We start from the raw sequence: 13365 nt of genomic DNA, 5'->3' as shown, positions 1-13365 counted from the left end.
TTCAAGCATAAGGAACCACCCCTGTAGCTGCTTGGGATTTCCTAAGCAGGAAAGAGATGAGCACATCAGAGTGTTTTGAAAAAGCTAATGTAAAACCACTGTCACTTTTTAAGGAGAAAGCAGTTTAATGGGAGGTGTTGTTCAATGATAGGCATGTCGCAAGTTTCGGGACGATGCTACGTGCAAGGATACATGTCCTCCATTGGTCCTGTATAACCCCACCACTTATCAGATGGATGTCAACCCTGATGGAAAATACAGCTTTGGAGCCACTTGTGTGAGGGAATGTCCACGTAAGTTTATTTCAGACTGCAGCCACAGAGGAGGTGGGGAGGTGGGAAGGGACCTGTGTCTTCCCTCCATGTGGTGGCCAGGAGGACCTCCTTGTTATCCTCTGCTTCTCTGGGAACCAGGAACAGGTGACAAAAATGACGGAATAGCTGGTAAATAGCCTCTTGAGACTGCCTGCATCCATCACCTTCCCTGATTTTTAACCATGGAATTTTGACTTGTGAGGATTTTTCTCTTGACTGGGACAAAAACATCTAATGAGAATCATCAAAACAACAGCCATATGTGATCAGTCCTGTGGATTGCCAAAGCAGTATCAGCTCTTAACTGGTTCTTAATTAGGACTGGTAGAAAGTTTTTGGTTTAAACACTCTTCTCAAGGCCACTGATCATGGCTTCCTATACAGGCACTTGCTTTTTCCTTCACACTGTTCCATGTCCATGTTTTTTAACCCATAAAGATGTAAGTGTAGGAGAGGATTTAGCATATAGAACTGAGACTGAACATTGCCCTGACAGGCCCTTAGCCTGGGAAGGGTGAGTGAAGGTGAGAGATCAAAAGTGCCATGTACTGGTTCTGATAATGGCATTGCTGCACAGCCTGACCTGACCTGGCAGTGTTGTTTTATCCTTCTGTGACTGTTCCCCTCTCTATAAAACAGTGATAGCACTGTATCCCCATCTGCCTTCAAAGGATGTTTGTGAGAATTCAGAACTGATGCCTGTACTTTAAGTATGCCAAAAGTTCAACTCCTCCCCCCTTTTCTTTGTCCTAGTATTGAAGTGCCTGTGCAGCCTCTTGTATTTCAATGACCTTTGCATCCTTGTTTTATCCAGACAACTACGTGGTGACAGACCACGGCTCCTGTGTTCGCTCCTGTAATACTGATACTTATGAAGTGGAAGAAAATGGTGTTCGGAAGTGTAAAAAGTGTGATGGGCTGTGCAGCAAAGGTATGACAATCATGGAATAAGCCAGTAAGGCTTTGAGATGATAGGTAACTTGCTCGAAAAAGTACATGTAGTTCTGACCTTAATTAAGTGCAAATTCAATATAAATATTCAGTGATAGTTTGAAGATTTGACAAGTGGTTTGATTAAGAAACATGGCTGTGGAGCATGCATTCCAGCTGGGATACACCACAAGTGCAGTGGATAAACTGTGCAGTATGTCTATCTTCACGTAAACCTTCTCCATCATTTGTTCTTCTTAGTATTTTATCAAATGGGAATAAAATCAAAATGGGACAGAGAGAAGGGCATTAGTAGAGATGCTCAAAGCAGAGCTGCACAACTGGGCAAGCAGGAAGCTTGCACCCTGTGGTGCTTTACGGGAAGCAAAAGTAGGCAAAAGATCAATGAAACTCATCTTACAATGGTAGGTTCGAAAGTACGGGAGTGCTTTCTGGACTAATGGCATCTCCATGTCTGTTCCCTTCCAGGTGACTGAGCTTTACTCTTCTCCCTCCCTGACTTTTGTATCTCTCTTTTAACAGTGTGCAACGGCATTGGAATAGGTGAACTTAAAGGGATCCTCTCCATAAATGCCACAAACATTGATTCCTTCAAAAACTGTACCAAAATCAATGGGGATGTAAGCATCCTCCCAGTTGCATTTCTAGGGTAAGTTGCCTGCTGGTCATTTAGCACTGGAGGAGAAGGACTAGGGAGAAATTCAAGTTGAGCTGTTCTTTTACCAATCCCTTGTTCTGTTTGTTTCAGTGATGCCTTCACAAAGACCCTACCTTTGGACCCCAAAAAGCTGGATGTCTTCAAAACAGTCAAAGAAATCACAGGTTAGCAATGGGGTTTGAGCTGAGATATTCTCTGACTGGTACTGCCAAAAACACAAAAGGAAAGAAGGGAAGTGTTTTAAGCATGTGAGGAGAAATGCAAGAGAACGGTTTCTGTCTCTTGAGCTACAGGGCTCACTCTTCACAGAGATGGTCAGCAGCACCTCGCCAGCATTACACCCATGTAACCTGTATGGGTCTCCCATCCAAGGTGTGTGGTTTGGCCAGGCCATTCCTTCTGCTGAGCTGTCAGTCATAGCAAACAGTAAAAGCAGAGGAGATCCTCAGCCACCCAAGAAGTATGTGGTGATGCAGAGGAGTGCCACTCCAGCTGAAAACAGCCAAATGTGTTTCTATTTATGGAAAACCTTTCAGCAGCTCCTTAGGGAAGCATGCTTAGGGACTTGCATCATCCTCACAGAGACACCCTCTCCAGCCTGAAGAGTTCTTCCTTGGGGTGAAGGTGTCTCCACGAGCACAAAGTGGCCATCAGAGTGCTCAGCCACCGTCTTGTGCCAAGGATCAATTAAAACTAATTTTGCTCAACTCATTATAAAATGTGTGTAACATTAGAGCTGGGTCCACAGGCATGACTCCAGTTCCCCATTTCTTTCTGTCTCTTACCTCTCTGGTTCCCTCCAGGGTAGCAGTGACTAATCCCAGAGCTTCATACAGCAGTCTGCAATCGACCAGGTTCTCCCCCTCCCTGCTGAGCAGGGAAACACGCTTGCCTTAGCTAATCCACTCTGAGCGCTGTCAGTTCTGCTCTGTTCCTGCTTTCTCTTCAGTCTACCTGTTCCCTGAGGGTATCTCACTGTAGGAGGGAGTGGTACCTTTCTCCCACAGCACCAGAGCCGGCAGCCTCTCAGCTAGGGTATCTCTGGAAGGAGTTGTTATCATCGGTGGCTCAGCGTGGCGAGGATATGTGGCTCACCAGCACAATCATCTCTTACTCTCCTTAAGCCCTCATGGTGGGATAAGTAGTAAACTCTTTATAAAGCGAGGTCTAAAAATATCTCCCTGTTCCCTAAAATGTCATGTTTTACTCTTGAGATTCTCAGATAAGCATAGGGAAAGCACAAGCACCTTCTCCCAGCACAGGGAGAGGAAGTCCTGCTGTCAATACTGACCACTGTTTGCTGTTTATTATTATTATTACTTCCGTATCTTCTTTTCTTCTTTTCAGGATTTTTGTTGATACAGGCCTGGCCTGAAAATGCCACTGATCTCTATGCTTTTGAAAATCTGGAGATTATACGAGGCAGAACCAAGCAACAGTAAGTAAATCATGTGTCAGAGCAGCTGCGCTTGTCTGAGCACACCAAGGTATTGAACAGTGTGACACTCAGGTGTCTTCATAGAATCATCATGGTTTGAGATGGAAAGAGAACTTAAAGCTCATCCAGTTCCAGCCCCCTGCCACAGGCAGGGACACCTTCCACTTGAGCAGGTTGCTCCAAGCCCCTGTGTCCAACCTGGCCTTGAACACTGCCAGGGATGGGGCAGCCACAGCTTCTCTGGGCACCCTGTGCCAGCGCCTCAGCACCCTCACAGTGAAGAACTTCTGCCTAAGAGCTCGTCTCAGTCTCCCCTCTGTCAGGTTAAAGCCATTCTCCTTGTCCTGTCCCTACAGGCCCTTCTCCAAAGCCCCTCTCCAGGTTTCCTGTAGCCCCTTTAGGCACTGGAGCTGCTCTAAGGTCTCCCCTTAAGGACCCTTCTCTTCTCCAAGCTGATGCAAAATAAGAAAAACCTGTCAAGGAGTATAGTACCATATTTGTAGCAGTAGATAGTGTGTCCTGGGGAGTGAAACCCTCGTCTCTGTGTCGCATGTGAGGGGCTGCCCTGAGACTGCCTCTCAGGAGCAGGTTCTCCCTCACCAGCCTGGAAGCACAAGTAGAACAGAGAGTGATCTTTGCAGTCTGGGCAAGTTACTATCAGAAGTGCTTTGGGATGTGAGGTAGCTGAGCGCCTGGGGCCAGACTGTGTCTACCAGATGGTATGGACACTGGCGGTGCCTCCAGCACCCTCCTGGACTTACCCCAGGAGGAAGGGTGGCTTGGTGGACCAGCACAAAATAAGAGCCGCTCTATCTACTGTCATTGCTGCACATAATTTACTTGACAGAGCATGCATGTCCTGCCAATTTTACCTTTAAAAGCCCATGCAAAACCAGATATAAGTATTGCAGTTGGTTTACAATGGGAATGTCATGTACCAGTATAGAGGACTGAGACGCATCTCGCTTGGACAAAATTCAGTTCACAGCAACATGCATTTGAAAATCAAAAGAAAAAGTGCTGAATAATACCCTGCTTACTCTTTCTTCCATGTGTTTTCTTTTTGTCCCTCTCCATTTTAGTGGCCAGTATTCCCTTGCTGTTGTTAATTTGAAAATACAGTCCTTAGGGCTGCGCTCCCTCAAGGAAATCAGTGATGGAGATGTTGCCATTATGAAGAACAAGAACCTCTGCTATGCTGACACCATGGACTGGCAAAGACTGTTTGCAACTCCAAGCCAGAAAACAAAGATTATACAGAACAGGAATAAAAATGAGTGTGGTAAGTCAGCACTGCCTTCCTGCTCCCCATGGAAGCTTGTGCTGAAATGCAAGACTAATTTGAGCAATGCTTTTTTCTCTTTGTCCCCCTGGATGCAAAATTCATCAGTGATATTGCTTTAGTGAAGATGGTATGGGAAAAGTGGGATTTTTTTTTCCCACCAAGGATGTGGACTTCATCATGTCCAGCAGATGGGAAGGAGCTTCCTCACCACTATAGTCATAGTGAAGCCATATGGGTTGAAAGACACAGAAGTTAACTCCAAACGTTGGACTTTTTTGACCAGGCTGAAGCTGTTGTTCAGACTTTGTGACTGCAGTGGTCCCTGGACCAAAATCTTACTGCTTCTCTTTGCAGAGTTGTACTTTGTTGTACTTCGGAAATTGATCAGAGAGTCCTAGAATGGTTTAGGGAAGAGACCTTAAAGCTCATACAGTTCCAGCCCCCTGTCACAGACAGGGACACCTTCCGCTAGACCAGGATGCTCCAAGCCCCATCCAGTCTGGCCTTGAACACTGCCAGGGATGGGGCAGCCACAGCTTCTCTGGGCACCCTGTGCCAGTGTCACCACCCATTGTAACTATTTCTTCCTTATACCCTATCTAAATATACCCTCTTAGAGTTTAAAACTGTTGCCCCTTGTCCTGTCACTGCAGGCCTTCCTTGTAAAGAGCTGTTATAAGCCCCTTTAGGTATTGTGGAAGGCTGCCATAACGTCTCCCCAGAGCCTTCTCTTCTCCAGGCAGAATGACCCAAACTCTCTCAGCCTGTGCCATGGTTTTGGCTGGGATAGAGTAAACTTTCTTCCCAGTAGCTGGTGCAGTGCTGTGTTTTGGATTAGTCTGAGAACAATGCTGATAACACACCAATGTTTTAGTTGTTGCTTGCTAAGTCAAGGACTCTTCAGTTTCCCATGCTGTGCCAGTGAGGAGTTGCACAAGAAGCCAGGAGGAAACAGCCAGGAGAGCTGACCTGAACTAACCAAAGGGATATTCCGTACCACAGCAGGTCATGCTCAGTGCAGAAACTGGGGGTAGTTGGCCAGGAGGCTCCAATTGCTGCTCAGGGATGAGCTGGGTCAGCGGGTGGTGAGCCGGCACATTGTGCATCACTTGTCTGTCTTGGGGTTTATTTCTGTCTGTTGTCTCCCTTCTCATTGCAATTACTACTGCTATTATTATTATTATTATTACTACTATTATTATATTTCAATTATTAAACTATTCTTACTGCAGCCCATGGATTTTACCTTTTTGCCAGTTCTCCCCATCACACTGGGGGTTGTGAGAGAGCAAGTGGCTGCATGGTCCTTAGTTGCCTGCTGGGATTAAACCACAATAGTCTGATACTGGTTTAGCTTTATTGTACAGCTGTTAAGCTGTCACAGAAGAGTTCATTCTGATTTTGAAAGGCCAGAAATCACTCTTAATTTCAGGCTTTGGAAATTAAGAGAATTATGATTACTCCTTTTCCACACTGCCAGGACCATTCATGTCTGCTTTGGAGAAACTGGTCAGGATAGAGTCACTGGCAGTGATTCGTTTGCCCTTTCTCCTCCCTTGATGTTCATGGCTTTTCTTGTCTCTCTTTCTTTCCCAGCTGCTGCCAGGCATGTTTGTGACCCCCTGTGCTCAGATGTGGGCTGCTGGGGACCAGGGCCCTTCCACTGCTTCTCCTGCAGGTTTTTTGATCGCCAAAAGGAGTGTGTGAAACAGTGCAACATCCTGCAAGGGTAAGGTGTCTGAAATGATTCAGGGGTTTTAGTGTTTAAAACGTGTTGTAACTAGAAACAAATCCAAAAAATAGGGTCTCTGGCTGCATGGGATTTCACCAGCTTTGCAGAGATTTTGTGTGAGCCCAGCACCTGAGGTACCTCTTCCTCCCCATGCAGCATTGCTTAGGATTTTGCTCCTGCCAAGAAAATATCCCCTTAAGCCATGAGGAGACTATCTGGAGGCACAGGGAGACTAAGCCTTGCATTTCTTTCCCGTAAGAAATAACAGACCTTAAAGCCCTAGTGAAAATCCAAGCTATACCTGTCATGTCTAGCACATCAAGTGAGAGCCAGAGCCATTTGGTGTCACTGCGAGCTCAGTTGCGCCCAGAGCCAGGGCTTCACCATGTGGTAGGCTTCCTTGTTACAAAGGGACTCATATTTGCTCAGATGAGCAGCTTGCCCCTGTAGTTTGCAAAGTTACAGTCAAGGGAAAATGAACTTTCGTCTGCAAAAGGACTGGGAGCAGCAGATTCAGGCAAAATTACTGCTCCATCCTCACTCAGGCAGAGGAAAACACATCACTGCCTGTGCGTCAGGGCTCCGGCTGGGGCTTGCAGTCAGTTCTACAGGTGATGTAGGCAGGAAAGGCACATCAAGCACTGAAAATTACAGGGGTATTTTTAATGAACCTTTCCAAGTTTGGCCTCCAAAAACCATGAGTATTAAGCAAGTACTTGACAGGGTGCTGGTGCTCCTGATGATGGTATTTCTCTAGCAGCTTGCAGTTCAGCAGCTGTCTTTTTTGTAAGTGAATTCCCGCCAGCAGCTATTATGACCTGAAGGGCAGATCTGGGCATTTTTTGTGTCAAATGATGGGTAGATTTAGTTTAATTAATAACACCATTACTTGAAGTGGAACAGCTTTATTGCTATTGAAACCATCTGTTCCCAACTTTCATATTTTAATGATTCATTGTGTGTTGTAGTGAGGGCATGAATTTAATTACCAGTGCTTTGCTGTTTAACTTCCCTAATTATTATTTGAAGCCTTGGAATCACTTGAACTGTTTTTGCTGATCTCTTTGCTCCACTACCAGTTAAAAGCCTTTGGAAATCGTTGTGAATATTCGTGTTGTTAGCTTAAAAGGGAAAGTAAACTCATTTGTAGTGTGCGATCTGGAGTGCTGTGTGTTTCACCGTCAACCAAGTTTCCCTTACTTTTACCTCCCCTTAGTTGAACTGAGCAAGTGCTACTGATGTAGCCAGGAGGGTCCCCCTGTACCTCCTCCTGTCCCAGCACCATCATCCCAATCTATTTAAGCTGGAAAAATCAGGAAAAGGGGAGATGAGCACAGTTTATCAGTCACTAATCAGCCTAGGGTTTTATTATTTCTTTCCTCCTTTCTTGTTTTCCAGGGAGCCAAGAGAGTTTGAGAGGGATTCCAAGTGCCTCCCCTGCCACCCTGAGTGCCTGGTGCAGAACTCCACCATGTACAACGCAACCTGCACTGGACCTGTAAGAGCAGATTCAGCTTAGCAAACCTGCACCTCAGACCATGTATTAATATGTATTTCCTGTGCTGAGATGATCCTGAGGTCTCATTTACACTTCTCCAAGATGAAGTAGAGATAAAAGGGGTTGGAAGTCAAGATTATGGGGCAGGGGTGCAGAAACTGGAAAGGGAACCTTTTCTTTCTTGTCATCCATCAAACATATACAAAGTCCCAGGTATTGTTGGGCCTTTCTGTTTTGTGCCTTTTAGAGAGAGGAAAAAAAGAGGTTTACTTATGTATGTGGTGATACATAACTTGGCAAGTATTTCAGGAACGTGAAGCTAATGAAGTGCCAAGTTGGTGTGAACAAATAGGTTCCCTTATTGAAAAGGAAAAAAACCTGCTTCAAGTAATGGATTAAACAGGTAGCTTTTTGCCTTTTTGAAAAGCCATGCTAAAATTGTCACCAAGACCAAATGCTTACCAAAAACTATGCAGGAAGCAGTTTTTACTTAGAACCACGTTCCCTCCACTAACCATGTTCCTGCCTCTAGGAGATTTCAGTAAATGCCTATGTTAAAGTAATTGCAGGTGTAAATTATATTCAAAGAAAGGCAATCAAAACAATTCGATTTTCAAGCTTATTTAAATATTCCAAATTCAAACTCGTTTAAATATTCCAATTCATTCAAGCTTCTTTTAGAGAAGTCAATGCAATGCGGTCTTGCTGGTCATCCAGTCTTCCTCAATTTTGTTGTTCTTTAATTTTGAGAACACTATTTTGTGCAATGAAATGTCCGGTTTGGCAATGGTACCAAATAGTTTCCTTTTAATCAGATCAAACTAATATCTCGATTGTAAAGCTCTAATTCTCTTTTGGGGGGGGTAATTGAAATCAAATATCATGCTTCCATCACAGATCCTTCTCTGTGCTACTTAACCCAACTCCTGAAACACTTCTTGCTATTCCCTGCAGCCGTTGAGTGTTCAACCCTTGCCCATCATGAGTCTCAAGAGTCACTGCTCAGTAATGTGAAGCATTTCCATCTTCCCTTCTAGCTTAGACTACCATGGCCTCAGGGATATTATTAACATTATAAACTCCTGCAAGCAGTGACAGCCCCCTTGTTCCATATTAGCCCAGCACATAGAAATCAGTCTATTACAGTGGCCCTTAGATTTTACAGTAATTAAGATAATCTTCCTATAGCCTGTCTTACTATAGTCCCACTGAAACTGGCACTGTGGCTCAGGTCTGGTTTTCTCCGTAGTAGAATTTGACCCAGAATTGCTGGTTCCTCTACTATAAAATACGTAGTGCATTCCTGGTGCTATTATAGTCTGAATAAAAAACATTTAAGCTAAAAATGGCTAAAGACAATGCCTTTAAATACAAACGAAGTGCTTTTCAAGGTAAAAAACAACGCAATTTACAGACTCCTTGGGTTGCCTCCATTATCCCTTGCTTCTTCCTAACAAGTGAGAGAACCCATGCTGAGAAACCAAGAAAACATTCATTTGAGGCCAGTACTTTAGGGAGGTGTTACCAGGTCCAGGTCCATCATTCTACACTGTGTGATGGTAGATTGCAACAGGCTCAGCTGGGCCCTCTGCTTTTCAGCTTACCCTTTATCAAGATGTTACTAAATTATTCCCCATTTTGCATGCAAAATGTAAGCTTTCCAAGCAGGCAGAAGCAGGGGCAAAAAAAGCAGCTGAAACTTAAGAAAATGTTAAACATCAGGCTTAATTAAACACTTTAAACATCAGGTACCACCTTTCATACGGTCCATCTTACAAGAGAAATACTTGCAAGAATATCAGGTAGCAAAGTAATAAAACCAGATGATGCTGAAAGCTTCCATCAGTGAAAACCATTTAGATTTATCTTGAGAATTTCCTCCTCAATAGGCTGGTGTAACGGCATTACAAACAAGCTGTTTCTCTTTGCAGGGCCCTGACAATTGCATGAAGTGTGCCCATTTTATAGATGGCCCCCACTGCGTGAAATCCTGCCCGGCGGGAGTTCTGGGTGAGAATGACACCCTTGTCTGGAAATACGCCGATGGGAATGCTGTTTGCCAGCTCTGCCATCCAAACTGCACCCGGGGGTGAGTAAAAGATGGGGGGAAGAAATAGGGGAACAGCTTGAATTGAGCTCTTTCTCTTCCTGATGGTCCCATTTCAAACAACTGAGAAGAAGAAAGAGAGTGAGAAAGGCCAGTACACAGGTAATGTAAGCAAACCATAGCAGACTTTGTAGATAGGCAAAGTTCAGTGACACTTCATCTTTACACAGAAGGCAAAAAAGAAAAACAGCGTTTTAGGGGTTTGAAACATGTTTGTTTGTTGATTTAAATAGGAAATTCCCTGGAATTTACGGAGCTCCTCACCAGTGATGCATTTCTTGATTCTTTTCCCACCTGGCTTGGTGCTGGGTCCTCTGGTTTTGGGAGGATCATCAGTGACATCTGGTGGATGCTGAGCTCCTGGGGGCCATTTTTCTCTGCACCTTTCATTTTTTAAGGGGGAAATCCCAGTGGGGTACCACAGTGGTTTTCTGGTTTTCCATCTTCCCAGATGCTAGCTCTTAGTCTGAGTTTAAAGCCTTGCTTGCCTCCTGAATGTCACTTTATTAATGGGGCATCACAGTAAACCAAATCTGTATAAACCATTTTTGTCCTCATTTGGGGGCATGCTTAAACTGACACCTGTAACAAGCTGTAAATTGAACACGCATTTAATCTACATGACAATAAGTAACAACTATCTCCTCTCCTGGTTTCCAAACTGCAAAGGACATGGGATGTTCAATAAAAGGTTTTAGGGATTGAGACTTGGTTGTTGCACTGCGATGCTTTCAAAGAAAAAAACACCCACATTTGGTGTCTTTTCCTCTGCAGGCCTTTTCCCTGTACCCTGGAGGTCTGATCCCAGATCCTCCTGTAGTATACCTGTAATACTTGTTGCAAGAGAGAAGTTACAACATACTCAGATGAACCATGATCCCATTGTACTAATTCAACTGTACTAGCTAATTCAACTGCCAGGTCATCAAAGAGCAAATTGTCCAGGCCCCCGCTGTCATGGAGAAAAGGAGATGAAGGGTTAAGCCAAAAAGTACCACCCTTTCCTAGTGGTCTGTTTTTCAGATAGTAGCTTTAACAGCCATGTGGGTTGCTATGATTTACAGCAGTGCCCCTCTTTTTTGTTGCAGTAGCAGGCAAGGCTTATCAGGCTTCCCATCACACACCTGAGAACAAATGATCTCAGTTGAAACAGGATCTTAATAACTTTACTCTTTATTAATGACCTCAGTAGTGCCTACTGATACAAACTGGCCACAGTGATCCAATATCCTTCTTCTAAGTGGCCACATCAAAATACAGCATAATGGGTAACCACATCTGAACAAGGCTTTCCACTGTGCAGCTTCAGTAGTGAGATCAAACACTAGACTCAAATGAATGCAAACTTGGAGAGCATAATCTGCCAGACGTGCATGTAGTGAGGAGCCATGTGGTGGCTCTTTGTGCACAAGCAAGTCCCAGGGCAGACTTCATCAGAAAAGTCAATTCCTGACTGGCTTTAGCAGAGGATGGGAGTACCACAGGAATCTGTTGCAAGATGGAGGTAAAGAGATGTATTCTAAATTAGGGGTACCCAACATATGGCTCAGCGTATTTGGCCCTGTTATTAAGACATAACATAACATAAAAAGTAGTATGGATGCATGAAAGAACTGGGCTAAGTTTGCCGCAGTTATATTGTGGACACGCTCAATGGTCCTGTTCAAGTTGCTGCCCAAATGTGGCAGAAGAAATAAACTGTATCCCTGAAGGGCTGCGGAGAACTAGAAGAAGGTTATGTTACTATATTTGCTTTACAGAGGGAACATGTGAGGCCAGTGGCATTGTTGGGTAGGGAGCCAGTGTCAGAGATGTAATGTGGGAATGTGAAGTCTGGCACAGCATTGTCCCCTTGAAGGCAATCAATCAGTAATGCCGCTTACTTCTCTTCACGCCTTTCCCTTGTGCTGCGGGAATGGGATGTGATCAGCAGTGGGTGGAAAACATCTGTCTCACAAAGTTCTCGCATCCTTAGAAACCACACTCTCAGCGATTTCTGCATAACAAGAAAACAGCAAGGTTTTTCTGTCCCTGTCCAATTTCGTGGCTAGAGCCCACAAAATCTTATCAGCATGATTAAGTGTGCTGGCTTCAGGAGTCATGCAAGTACGAGGTTCCAGGATCTGGCTCTTATTGTCCTTATTTGAAGAAGCTGGAAGTAATGAGGACTGCTCCCCCCAGCTGAGCTTTGTTGTGAAATTTGGTTTTTTTACTTAGGTGTGCTGAGTGGTAATGCTTCTCTTCTTTTGTATCACTGCGCAGAACCCTGTCTAGTCTCACCTTCTTTGCTGAGTCGTTTTCTCAGCCTTCGTTAGAAAACAGAATGGAGGAAGCTTTCTCCTGCTCAGCCCAAAAGATCCCTTCTCTCCCATTTCTCCTGTAATCTCCTGGGGATTTTGTACAAGCTTCCTTTTGCTCTGCCTCTAGTACAGCTATGAAAATATGCTCCGATAAAGAGAGCAACATTCCAAAAGCCTGGGAATTGTTCAGTTTATAACTCAAGCAACTAATGACACACACCAGCTTAATTAATCTGCTCTGTGCTGAAGGATTTGGTTTTCCTTTGCCACTCTCCCAGTGTACAGGAATTAATTCAGCCACAGCCACTGGGGTCGAAGAGCAAGGAGGAGAGAAACCACTACTGTAGTTAATAGCACTGGCTGATGCATCCAGCCTCCGCAGTCACTACCGACACTATGTGCCTCACCAGTCTTCATGTTAGATGCCAGGGGATTTTAGGAGGGGGTGTGAGAAAGCAGCTGGATGGGGATGAGAAGGAAGGTTGCTGCAGCACAGCACAAATGTGATGCCTTTGTCACATTCTGGAGGTTAATGAGAAAGAAAGGGCAGAGAAAGGTTCTTGTAAGACTTTAAAAAGCCCAATGACTTTCAGTTTCTTTTATGACTGTGGAGTAACTTAGGCTGTTATAGTCCTCTCTGAAAGGCTGTAAATCATAGCAACCTGGCTTACATCAAATTAGGAACTATGGGTCGAGGAGAAAGTTGTTAAAATCTTGATGGGTTTGGGAAATAAATAGCTATGTCTGTACTGGGGCAAGTAATATTTACGTAGACAGATGAAATGCTGAGTTCAGGATGCAATATTTTTCCAGGATTGTACACAGCACTAATTTTCCAATAGGCAGAGAAATATTTCAGAGACTGCAACCACTGCTAGGTTCCATCTGATACATCCGTAAGGTCTTGAGGCAGTTTATAACACAAGGTCACATTTCTCATTTTGGTTTCTGTAAGCAAAAGAAAAATGATTCAGGAGTGGAAAAAGTGATTGTTTAGATTCCATAAAACCTGAGTTACTTATGTTGGATGTCATCATAAAATTCCACAGTAAGAAAAATGGTTATATTTAGTCCTGGATGGA

The 13365-nt window shown here is 44.3% G+C and overlaps 1 protein-coding gene across 2 annotated transcripts in view; it reads left to right on the top strand.

Moving 5' to 3' along the window:
* Positions 1 to 13365, top strand: part of EGFR (epidermal growth factor receptor) — a 156272-nt gene that overhangs the window by 119708 nt on the left and 23199 nt on the right. For both annotated transcript variants that reach the window (XM_061374947.1, XM_061374946.1), the window contains exons 7-15: positions 152 to 293; positions 1129 to 1245; positions 1788 to 1914; positions 2014 to 2087; positions 3271 to 3361; positions 4444 to 4643; positions 6243 to 6375; positions 7777 to 7876; positions 9808 to 9965. In XM_061374947.1, coding sequence (XP_061230931.1) covers positions 152 to 293; positions 1129 to 1245; positions 1788 to 1914; positions 2014 to 2087; positions 3271 to 3361; positions 4444 to 4643; positions 6243 to 6375; positions 7777 to 7876; positions 9808 to 9965 — 1142 coding nt within the window. The remainder of the gene's footprint in view (positions 1 to 151; positions 294 to 1128; positions 1246 to 1787; positions 1915 to 2013; positions 2088 to 3270; positions 3362 to 4443; positions 4644 to 6242; positions 6376 to 7776; positions 7877 to 9807; positions 9966 to 13365) is intronic.

Source organism: Neopsephotus bourkii, unplaced genomic scaffold (genome assembly GCF_033783945.1).
Source record: "Neopsephotus bourkii isolate Nb327-2 ecotype Australia unplaced genomic scaffold, CSIRO-AGI_Nbou_v1 NB_1655, whole genome shotgun sequence".
NCBI classification, from domain to species: domain Eukaryota; kingdom Metazoa; phylum Chordata; class Aves; order Psittaciformes; family Psittacidae; genus Neopsephotus; species Neopsephotus bourkii.
The sequence above is the reverse complement of the archived record's forward strand: the minus strand, read 5'-3'. Positions and strand labels throughout refer to the sequence as shown.